The 12564-nt window shown below is 40.0% G+C and overlaps 1 protein-coding gene across 3 annotated transcripts in view; it reads right to left on the bottom strand.

Moving 5' to 3' along the window:
* The window catches only part of sh2b3 (SH2B adaptor protein 3), a 214315-nt gene extending 201843 nt beyond the window's left edge, over positions 1–12472 (bottom strand). Inside the window, exons 1-2 of one of the 3 annotated variants that reach the window (XM_078554220.1) lie at positions 12274–12472; positions 6520–7344 (exon numbers count right to left, since the gene is read on the bottom strand). In XM_078554220.1, the coding sequence (XP_078410346.1) occupies positions 6520–7317 (798 nt within the window). In that variant the 5' untranslated portion in view covers positions 7318–7344; positions 12274–12472. Of the gene's footprint in view, positions 1–6519; positions 7345–10648; positions 10749–12273 lie in introns of those variants that run through there. The other 2 variants (XM_078554217.1, XM_078554219.1) reach the window with 2 other exon arrangements.
* Between the last annotated feature and the right edge of the window lie 92 nt (positions 12473–12564).

The raw sequence follows: 12564 nt of genomic DNA, 5'->3' as shown, positions 1-12564 counted from the left end.
TTGGAAAATAAGTTAAAGGATAGAAATTGAAAGCTGGTCCTGCTTTGATTCTACTGAATGACAAAGCTAATGGAAAGTAATGTACTTCAATAATGTAGCAGGTAATGATGTCAATTCATTCAAGTCAAAAGAGCATTTGGCTTAATGAAGGAATGGCAAATTCTAATGCCTAGGATGAAAATTCAACTTCAAGAGTGCACAGACTTACCAAAGGCTAAAAAACAATGCACTTGATACACTGTGCAAACACAGCCTGGCTTCCTGGTTAATGTTTGTGTTGTTCTGTACTGGTACAAACTAGGGGGAAGGGTCAAATTGCAACTGAAATGAAAGATGACAATTTCCTTAATACACAAATATTCATATCATTTGGTTGACTTATACTTCAGCACTAGTGATGGTGGGTCTGCAATTTCTGTGAAGTTTCTAAGAGTGCTTAGAATCAGTTTAACAGAAGCTGAAGCAAACTATTAAATCCATCCCTGGTGCACAAAGACTCAAAATGGAGTGCCTTTAATGTCATTAGGTTATGCATATCTGAGCTAGACAAGAAAGTTTGACCTCTTAAGTCTGTGCCTGACCTCCAGCAACAGGGACATCAAAATGACCTCAGTTGGAGGGCAGAAAAAAATAATCAGCCAGGATTCTTGGTCCCAACTGCTGCTTGTTTGACTTGTACTAAAAGGTGTAAGAGTGTGCCAGTGCTCAAGATCAAGGTTCACACACAGAAAAGAAACTAGGTCTATTATTGGGAAGCTCCTGTCATCTGTCTTTTATGACAGAAGGGGGAAATGGGGGGAAATGTAGTGTTTGAAATTTAGTGGACCAATGAATATAATTTTGGTGTACTGCTCCTTTCTGTGTTTAATCTCACCTCCATCATTGTTTCATTTGAAACAATTGTGCAATGCTGGTAAATGATTGTGCTTATTACTTTTGCCCCAAACTGTATTAGTTGTCAGAGAACAACGATGGACCAAATATAGAAGTAAAATCCAGATAAATGGAAAAAAATGCACATCCATGGGCACAACAGGAAACAGAACATCAAATGTTTATCTGAAAGTCAAAGGCTGCATACAGCCCAGTAAAACTGCTGCATAGCTTTAAGAGGAATGAAAGAAAATTTCTCATTTTCATAAGGAAGAAGCAGAATTCTTTTTAAAAGGCATTTATATTTCATTTGGCTGAACAATCACAACTGTGTGTTCACTCAAGTTCCCCAACAATAGTGCATCATTTTAAAATTTATATTGTTCATCAATATAATAAATCAATAAGTCTGGGGCTTCCTGCTGTGTGGTGAATGACGGGTTTAAGCCACGTAATGCTACAGCAGCCTACACCAAGACATTTAACATGCAATCCTCCAATGGCTCAGTGGGTAAATGCAACATAAAGAATGGTTTTGAGCTGCACAGGCCACATCAGGAGACCATCATTGCTCATGGAAACTGTAGGCTACAGAGAGGAGGGATCACGGACCAAATTGGTGATGGAAAAAACTGGGATACAATTCTGGGATGAGTTGAGAAGGACCAGGGAGCAGATTCTTACTCAGTGTTCAAGAATAATCCTGAAAGTCCAAATTATCTCCAATATAAATATAAGGGAAACTATTGAAATATTATAGCCTGTACCAACCCTAACATTCATGCAGACTCTTTCAGTAGGAAGAATGGCCATTGAACCCAGCAAACTCCTAACATATTTCTTGTTGTTCAATTTGCTAATTCCACATGCCCGGGTTTTCATTTCCTTTGAAATGAAACTCTTCCCTTACACAATGCATTCTAATTTGCTGCCTGGAATAGATTGTTGGCACAGGAAATATTACCAAGAGACTGGAATGTCAAGCAACCAGCGGACAGATTCAGCCCCACCAAAACTTGATACAATGACGCACAGCTGTAAGGAAATTACAGAGCAATAATCCAGCTGAGTATTTTACATGATATCAAACTGAGCGTTTTCTGTGTGTACTAAACCCCAAGATTTGATAACTGTCTTAATTCTCTAACAGATATCCATTACCTTATGTGAAATACAACTGACAGGCAACTCTCTTACTGCAACTCATTTTTCTGGCTGGTCAATTTACGTAGACATTTTCTGATGTAGCCCGATTTTGGCACTGCTGTCACATGTAGGACAAAGGATATTACCAATGTTATGACAGGATAGGAAACTATATTGGAGGAGTTGTATATATTATCCCCACAGCATATTACAGTAATTACCACTGTATCATACTCATTATGAATACCAAATTATGAAACTACCATAGAGCATTTGGATGCCAAGCAAAAGCTCTTCACCTTCTTATACCTTGCTATGTGTTGGGACAGGTAATGCGCAAAGAGAATTTTGCAACACAATTATTACCTACAGGATCCTTTACGGGAAGGAAGAGAAAATATTCTTGTGTGAGCATCAAAATTGGCAGCCAGATGGAGACAAAATCATAAAATCATATAATCCTACAGTACAGAAGAAAACTGTTCAGCCCACCCTGGCTGGACCGACTCTTTCATAGTTATACAATTAGTTCCGCTTACCCACTTCTTCCCTGCACGTTGTATTGTGATGCCTTCTGCTGTTAAATAGTTTGCCTAGTATTACTGTTGTAAACTCGCACATAAAAAACGTGAAACTCGAATAAGGTAGTGAAGCGATGCTTGTACCCACCATTGATGCTCCTGCCTTCAGTCATCTAGACTGCAAACTCTGGGCTTCCCGCCCTAAAGCTCCTGATCTCTCTACCCACCTCCTCTAAGACCCTCTTGAAAACCCATCACTTTGACTAAGATTTAAGTCACTTCATTAGCTTGCTTTTGATTTTTTATCTGATTACACTTCTATGAAACAGCGAAATGTTTTTCTATATTAAAGGTGCTATATAAAGAGAAGTTACTGTTGTGTCTTCAGGGAAGGAAAGCAGAAATAGGGAGAAGATTACAAAAAAAAGGGGGGACTCACCAAAAATACTGCTCTCCTGGTTTAATTCGCAGGTTTGAAGAAAATTTCAGATATCAAGCTCAATTAATTATAAAAATGCCATTACTCCCAAAGGGTTAATCTCTCAAAAAAATTAAAGAAACAGCAGAGGCATAATTAACATGGCTAATGAGCAGGAAATGTACAGTTAAATATTTGTGTAACATCCAGAAGGATATTGCTATATTAATGCTGCTGTTTATAGAAGGCCAGATTGTCTCCATGTTTAGATTCACTTGCCAGGCAGTAAGCAAGTGCCTCAGCACCACCTCATAACCTTCACTTTTTGTTTTTTTAACCAAGCCATCAAAGAAGGAAACAGCTAAACAGATGTTAACTGCAGATGTGCTGAATATGTGACCTTCTGTTCCTATCTGTGCAAGAAATCATACATTAGGCATTGATTTATGCAGGATTCAACAATTTCCTTTAACTCAGTAAAAGAATTCAAAGAGAAATGTTCTGACATCATGAAACCAAAAAACTGCAATTCAATGTTTGAACCAATGAAATGAACCATTACTTCCAAGATCTAGAGTGCCCATTTATATAGTTTAGCAAATATCTAACAAGCTATGCAAATGTTTATGCTAATCCAATGTGCTCTCTTTACTTAACACAATCGCTATTTACTGCTTTGGATGTACTGTTGTAACCTTTGCGCCATCAGAGAAAAGACTGCATGTAACTACTATATTCAAAAAAGTTACATTCTAATCATAGAATTTAAGTTTGTACACTGAGGCCTGAATTTTCATGCAGATGAGGGCTCTCCTTCTGCATGAAAATGCTGGTAGAGGACTGAATCTGGAAGACCTGCCCTCAAGCCAGCCGCCGCCATTTTCGCAGGGAGGAGGGAATGAAGGTGCATTCCAAATTGCATACCCATGATTCACGGAAGCAGCTGCCCATATAAATCCACAGTTGCCCCCACTCGTGTGATTTTGGTCGGTGTCTGAAACCCAAAGTGTGCAGATTCTGCCTTTTAGGAACAGGTCTGAACCTTGTGGATTTGTTTGGATAGCCAGTGTACCCTTTTGGAGAGGTAGGTGCCTCTTTGGATATGGTCCTGGGGTATCTTTGGGAGAGATAAGACACCCTTTGGGAATGGTAAAGCATCCTTTGAGGTAAGTCAGTTGCCCTTTGGGATTGTTAAAGGTACTCATGATTGCACGTTCAATGGGATGATCAGCTGTTAAATAACTGTAAAGCTGTCAAAGAACTGTCAGGCTGTCAAAGAATTTTCAAAGCTGTCAAAGAACTGCCAAAGAATGGTCAAGCTGTCAAACAACTATCAAACTGTCAAAGCTCATTGGAACTGTCAAAGCTCAGTGGAACTGTCAAAGCTATCAAGAGATTTAACTCTGCTGGGTTTTAAATTTACAAAACATGGAGTTAAAAATAAATCAGTGCTTGATATTTCACTTTCTGTTGACATAAGCCTGAGGGCTATTGGCTTTGTGCTGCATGATTGATTTTACAACCTAACATTATCACAGTGGGATGAATGCTAAGTCAGCAGTTTGATTGATAGCTTAAAGTGGTTAGAGAATAGAAATAGAAATGTTTGTTTTCATATGAGATTAGTTAAAGGAATTTCAATGTCTTGAATGGTTTGGGGTATGAGGGGGCCATAGGGAGTGGATAGAGGAGAATAAAGTGACATTGGGGGCATGAGGGGACATAGGGGGTGGGTAGAGGAGTATAGGTTGGCACTGAAGGTATGAGGGGCCATGGGGGTGGATGAGGGGCATAAGTTGCCATTGGTAGAATGAGGGGCCATAGTGGGTGGGGGGCATAGGGGTATGATGGGCCATTGGGAGTGAGTAGGAGGGAGAAACAAGGTGGCATAGTTGGAATGAATGAATGGGGAGTGTGTGGGGGGGCGAGTGGGGGTGAGGGGTGGGGGTTGGAGGGCTTTTTTTTTTTGTTTGGTTTTTAATACCTTCAACGAAGCACCGGTGCACAAAGGCAGGCCTTCCACCCAGCCCACCTCTGCACCCAGCAGCCTCCACATTCGTTTCAGGAGGGCCCGACTTCAAATCTAGCCCGCCCCAACATCCCCCACCCCAGAATAAAAATCTGACCTTCCGAGCCTCTTTTTCCCGTTAATGTCCCGTCCCTGTGCTCCGTACCTGGGAGCAAAAGTTCGAGCCCAGGTTTAGGATTTTTTTTCGAAAAATTGAAACAATGTAATAAGAAAAACAAATTGTGTTGTACAGCCAATAAAATCTGTATTTTAAAACCAGTGCACAAATTCTCATCCATCTTGCATTCTAATAAACCCTCAAATCATGTGTGTTGAGAAGTACAGGTACAAATGTGCATCCTACCACCCTGTGGAATGACACTCTGATTCTCAATATCAGTATGTCAACATAAAATGTTAAAAAGCAAGGAAACAAAGTAAAGGACACTTAAACAAAAGCAAAATCCCGCAGATGCTGGAAAGGAACACTTCAGGCTGTTTGATCAAGCCCAATCTAATAATTCATAATTTGCCTTTAATAGAATGGATACATTCAATTGTTGTTCTATGTAACTATCAATGTAAGACATAATCCAGCACTATTTCTTTAACACAAGAACTTGTCCAGCACAAAATATTCCTACACCTGCTGACAAACTTCATTGCTCCAGCATTTACTTGCTCCAAAAGGGTGGCAAAAGAATTCCAAGTTGCTTCTACAACCAATCTCCAAAATCCCTATCCCCGACATCTGTAATTTGTTTTTTTTAAAACAACATTATGATTTCCATAACTTATATACGTAGCCTGTACGCTGCAGGGTGAAATATGGTTTCACAGGCACATTATGGGTTGAACATAGCCATTAACAAATTATTAATTATAATACCATGTAATCACTGCTCAGTGTGCACGCTAAAGCTGAAGAATTAATAAAAATCCCTTGGAAATAAGATCATGGATAACTTCTGCTCAATCCATGATCTTTTCAGCAAATTGCCTACATTTTCAGTTGCATTTCTTGTCCAGTCAATCTAAACAATGGCCACGTCTTCGAAAAGTATTACAATTTGTAATTTACCGTGCAGATCAATATGTGTCACACAACACTTAACAAGATTTTATATGCTCACTTTAGTATAGTCACTACTAAATGGTATCAACTCAAAAATTTCAATCAAAATGTTACTAACACCCAAGAAAATTTTAAAGGTGTGTTTTTAACATAGCTGGGCTTAACAAACCTGCATTGCTCTGGCAGGAGACCAAACCAAGTGCTAAAACAGATGCTGCTATGAGAGACCTCAGATAGTTACACACTAGCTTATGGGTTTGTGGGTTTATTGCTTGTAGCTTATTACAATTGTTTAAACAGGTCACCACCACCGCTGTCTGCAATAATATCTTAACTTCATATTTCCAAGCTTTGATACAGAATAATTCAAGACTTAGCCAAGCCTGTAGTCACCATGAAACTTAGATCCATCTAAAAATAATCGTTCATGGTCACCCTTGAAGAAATGAAATTCTTCTAAATCTAAAAGTGCACGTACCTTTGGTGGATCAAATAACTCCAGTACATATCCATCACCTTCATAAGACTTTGCCTTTCGCACAAGCAGCCTACATTTTTGCCATTGTGTCCCCATGTCCATACTAACATCATCCACTAGCATATAATTTAAAACACCTTCCTTGCGGATGTCATGAACCTCTTCTCTAGATAGAGTCCTTGACCAAGTGAATTTATGAGTCAGGTTTTTAAACCAGTCCTTTTCAGGTGAACCAGCCACTGCAGTAGCTCCTTCTTTTCCTTCTGCAGGTATTGTATCTGTTGATTTTCTCCGGAACAGATTCCGTATACTGCCTTTCACATTTCTTGTAAACTGACTCAATGCTTTGGGCCGTTCAAGCGATGGGCATGCAGAAACAGAAACATCTTCAGAACTTCGAGATTTTGATGAAAACGGAAGATTGGTGTCAGAACTCCTTTCCGTTTGTTCAGCACTGTTCACCTCAGCTTCCATCTTAGGTAGAACCAAACCAGAAGAGCCATCGGTAGTCTTCCTGCCCGTTTCCCTGTAATCGTGTACTCCTGTAAAGGGCACAATGGTACACCTGTTCAGAGCAAATCCCTCCTTTACCTCATTTCGGAAGTACTGTTGAAAGAGATCTGTGAAATGTAAAGAAAAGTTTTCAGCCCCCTGTATGTCGTGACTTGGATTTTCATTTGCAAATAGCAAATACTGCCTAGCGAGTTCCTTGGCAGTGGCATGGGCATGCAGCTCACAGAACTCTTTCCAGCTACGTGGCTGTGTCAAAGACCCTTGTTCTACAGTGTTGCCATTCATTGCAACATCTGGGACAGCTGGATTATGCTGGAAAAGGAAAAACAAAATACCATGTTAGAAGTTTTGGAGATGAAAGAGAGAAAATAAAGATGACACACACACAAAATTTGGACCAAGCGTACATTTAACATACATATATAAAGACAACAATTTCAAGGGTTCTGAACTGTATATGGCCACAAAGAAAACTCTAAATCTGTTTTAAATCCAAGATTTAGTCATTAAGAAAACCAAGAAAGATCTTTTGAATACCCGAGGACTAACAGGCGATATAATTAACTTAAAATACTCTTAATAAGCCTATCTTTATTTCATCTGTTAACAATAGTCAGCATTCACCATGAAAAAAAGAAAGACTTGCATTTATATAGCACTTTTCACAATCACCAAATACCCCAAAGCAATTTACAGCCATGAAGTAATTTTGAAGTGCAGTCATTGTTGTAAGAAATATGGCAGCCAATTTGCACACAGCAAACTCCTACAAAACAGATAATCTGTTTTTGCGATGTTGATTTGAGGGATAAATATTGCCCATGACACCGGGGATAATTCCTCTGCTCTTCTTCGAAACAGCGTAATGGGATCTTTTACATCGACCTGAGCAGGCTGATGGGGCCTTTGGTCCAAGTCTCATCTGAAAGGCAGCACCTCCAACAATGCAGCACCCCCTCGGTACTGCACTGAAGTGTCAGCCTTGATTTTTGTACTCAAGCCCTGGAGTGAGACTTGAACCTGGAAAGATCAGAGTACACAGCTAAAGACCTATAGGTGCTTGTCTATTAGTTTTCCAACTTGTCTAGTTGTATTTGAGGTTAGCAGCATCAGTTATGAACATGGTGATATATAGTCTTACACGTAGAGGCTTTTCCACATCTAGTGACCCATGAGGCAGACAAAGCATGTCTGTTTCACACAGCTGGCTTTTTCCTGTAACAGATCGCTAGTCTGTCACCAGAGACTACAGCTTGAGGAGCACCACTCAGCATCAAACGTGGCTGACCAGGAGACTCTCCCATTCTTACCACCTGACATAGACATATTGGAAGGATTTACAGGTTGATATGTAACCCGTTTAGCCATGTTATGAATGCACCTTCCGTGGCCATCAAGTCTTGGAATGGGACTTGAATCCAGAGCTTCTGGCTCAGAAGCAGGGACACTACCCTCTGCACCACAATACCCCGCTGATATAAATAAGCCAGTCAGAAATTTAAATGTGATGGGAGGAACTGTAATGATCAATTTCCCTGTCCTAAGGCTAGTACTTTTCATTATACAAAAATTAAGACTACTAAAAGTTGTGATAGGAGAATGAACATTGAGACCTGTTGGAGAAATAATGCACAGAGCCAAATAATATTTTTGGATTCCTAGTACTATTGGGTAATTAAAAACACTCTTGTCTGGCTTTATGACTGTAAAAAAAAATTGCTGCATAAATGCTAAGGTAGTCCTTAAAGATTTAAACAATGATTTTTTTTCAGCAATTTATTTACTGGCATGGATTTATTGTCCATTTTGGAAATGACTGCAGCCTATGCTTTTGGTCATACCCATATTGATTGATGATTGGCAGTGCTAACAAAAACAGCAATCAAGTTTGTGAAAAAGGGCACCTGCTGCCCTTTGGCACTTCATCCAAGCTTAAGTAGTGTCAGCAGGCTATTAAATAGCAGCCAAACACAACCCTGTACTCAATGCGTTCACACATGCTCACGTGCTCATGGTCAACAGTGGGAACCCTTGTTGATTTTTCCCTCCATCTGTAGCCCAGAAGTGCTAAGAACCCCGACTGAGTTAAGCTAACACAAGGCAGACCTGAAATTAGACCTGGGACTATCCTGTATGGTTCAGAATCAGTGTATTTATCTATGGGTGGGGGTGGGGTGGGGGGAATTTTCTGTTTCAGCGTGGTTATAATATTGATTTGACATGTTTGGCACACACTCCTCACTTGACCTGTGATACAGTTCTCTTCCTGTAGCAGCACACTTCCCCTACTAGATGGAGCTCCCAAAACTGAAGATTCACCATATCTAAAGCATCACTGGGACACAATGTGGGAGAGCTACAGGTTTAAATAAACTACACTACAAGCTCATTCCTATAATTGCGTTCTACAAGGCAGTTCTGACAAAGAGTCTTCATCTGAAATAAAAATGCTGGTGGACTTGCTGCATATTTCTGCCACTATAATTGCTCTTTTTTAATTTCCAATTTGCGCTCACTTTTTTTCTGTGCTTTTAATTTATCAGCACTCTAATATAGCAGTTTTTTGTTCAGAAATTTGCTAGTTAGTTTCTGATTAGATGTTGTTACTATGCAAGCATGCTCTACAATAATGTTTTAGTTTATATTTGTTTTTATCATTGTTCAATGGAATAAGAATAATCTGGGAAATTCCACTGTAAAAATAACTGAATGTTATGTGAACTGTTCATGTTGATGCGCAAATTATTACCACATTGGCTGATGGTTATTGTCAACTTCTATCCTTCACCTCAGGTGGCACGTTGTGTTACTACGAAGTAACCTGTTTCACATCCCACCATAATCTGATCAAATTCAACATGACTGAGACTGACAGATCAAAGCATCACGCAGCTAAAGAAATTTCAATTTAGATACACTCTATACTAAAATCAAAAAGTCCGAAAGTCCGACCACTTGAGCTGTACTGGTGTATCGCCAAGTGCTCTTATCTTCCGACTACATTGGGGCACTTATAATTCATGCATGCAATAACAGAAGAAAAAGTCATATGATTTTTAAATGCAGTAATACTGTGTAAATAACCATTTCATGCCACTGTAATTAGTCAGTAGGGATTGAGCTTGAGATTTTTGTTCCCCTGTGTAATGATTTTTTTCATTAAATAGTGAATGTGCGGTATACCAAGTGGATTTACTGCACTATTAGATTTGCACTTGTTCACGAGTTTCAGTCTCTAAAAATACCTGTGTGATAGAATGGGGCAATCATGCAACCTGATTCTGATATAGAGCAACTGCCTGAAAAGATGACTTTGCATTCCACCATGAATGCTGTGTTTGACTTGGTGAGTACTTCCAGCATCCACAGTATTTGTTTTTGTTCCATGCTTTTTGGGTTTATTACATACTAACCACATAAAAAGTTTAAAATCAATGTTGCCTTTATCAACAAAATCTTAGTATTCTGATCTAGAGCTTATCTACGAACAAAACAGTGTACAGAACAGGTTTTTGCAAACCTCAGGGCATTCAATATTCAAACAGGATAAACTCACAAATAAGAAATAAAAACACAAAATGAAACAAGTGGCCCAGGTCTTTGTGAGTCACCTTACCAGACTTCACAGGCATGGGGCCCACAAGTAGTTTGGACACCAATGCATAAGGTCATCCTGTTCTGCTAGCTACTTGACATTTTGTGTTGCTCCTGAATAAAACCTGAAACAGCCCAAGTGTTTGAAAACCATGAACAGTGTTACGAAAACAAATCCCTACCAATTGAGCAAATCAGATTACAAATTCAAATGAAATTATAATAAATTTACAGCACATATGAATTACAAACCATTGGATCAGTATAAAATCTATACTTTTTAATGCTGTTAAGTGTCGTGGCCTAAAAATGAAACTAATTACAGTGCTGCGTGAGCAGATTATAAATTGATAACACCTTGGTAGTGAGTCTTTGTTTGTACCCTATATTAAGATTTCCATTTTACAAAGGCTAAACAACCCAAGCTACGTATGTGCATATGGAACACGCCATATCTAAAGGTCGCTAGCAAAGTTAGGTGTGGACTTGTTTGTCTGTGAATATTTTTGCTGCATCCCCTTCCCTGGCCTCTTTGTTGATCCTTCTATCAGGCTTGACAGCCCATAGATGACTCAGCATCCTTTTCAAGCGTTGCTTCCTATACTGGACTATCCTTTAACCAAAGGCTTTGAACAGAAGTTAGTAACTGGATTAAGTTGTCTAGGCGAGCTTTGTTGCACAAGTCCATTTATAGTACATTCTGCAACCAGTATGCTTGCTGACCACATCTCATGAAACGCAATATAGATGGATCACATACATAATATTCACATTGGACCTTCTGGTTCACACACTAAGGTGCAGACTATCTTGGGACTCTCAATGGCAGTATAGCTAACAATGGAATCTTATCACCAGCAGGTTACTAAACCACTCAAGACACTACCTCTTGCGGGAATACGTCTCAACAGGCACCAACAAGGCTCTTAAACTGACTTCAAAAGAGCATAGAGTACCTGATTCCCACCAACATAATAGCCTAAGTCATTTTTATCATTGCTGACTGAGATCAAAAATTGTGAAATCCATATAGATGCAATCCTGAAAGCCAAGCCATTTGGCTGGTTAACCTGCCAATCTTGGGAGTTCTCGTTGCAGCACTCCACGTTTGAAGCGACAGGGACACCCTCACGTTTGTACATTTCAGCACACCACCGCTTCTATCTATCCATCTATCTATCTATCTAGTGCAAGAGCAGTAAAACATCGAGAGCAGCGGTGTCTGGCTTTTTGAGAAACGATGTGACCGGAGAGGGCAGGAGTTCCAAACATTGCTTTAACACCACCATGTGGTGCTTCAGTCAGCCACAAAACGTGTGAGTCACTGCAGCGGGACCCGAGCATTGACTATAGTCCCCCCAACACGAGTTTGTTTAAATTTGACAAACACTGTCAAACAACCGTCTCCCTGATGTAAGTTTTGGAGACTGTAACCTTCACTTCTAAGAGAACCTTTCCGGAGCAAAGCCTCCAAGAGGGGCGATGCAATCATATCAGCTCTCTGGGCAGGAGCTTAACCAGGAGCCTTGTCTGTCTGTGTGTGAGCACCGACAGGGGAACCGGCTGAACAGATAAGTAACCCCCCCGCCAACTCAACAATTGCCACACAGCGGTGCAGTTTCCAAAATAACAAGAAAAGGTGGCTACCTGCAGCAGAATTCTTCACTTTCTTGTTCACCCATGTTGTCTAAAGCTTTTGCTGTTTCAGGAAGGAAATCCATGCGCGGAAAAAAAAAACACACGCTAAACTCATCATTTCCGCTGACAAGTTTGACAGTTGAATGGGTTCATCATCATTGCCGATTCCGTCAACATTTAAGCAGCAAACGCTGCATCAACAGCAAAAAACGCACCCAGACATACTTATCTCTCTGTGCTTCTTGAGAGCCAGCGATCGCTCACTGGGGGCTCCGCTCCGCCCGGCCAGCCACAGACCTG

The sequence above is a fragment of the Cetorhinus maximus genome, chromosome 12, assembly GCF_964194155.1.
Source record: "Cetorhinus maximus chromosome 12, sCetMax3.hap1.1, whole genome shotgun sequence".
In the NCBI taxonomy this organism is placed as follows: domain Eukaryota; kingdom Metazoa; phylum Chordata; class Chondrichthyes; order Lamniformes; family Cetorhinidae; genus Cetorhinus; species Cetorhinus maximus.
This window is presented reverse-complemented; position numbering and strand designations above follow the sequence as displayed.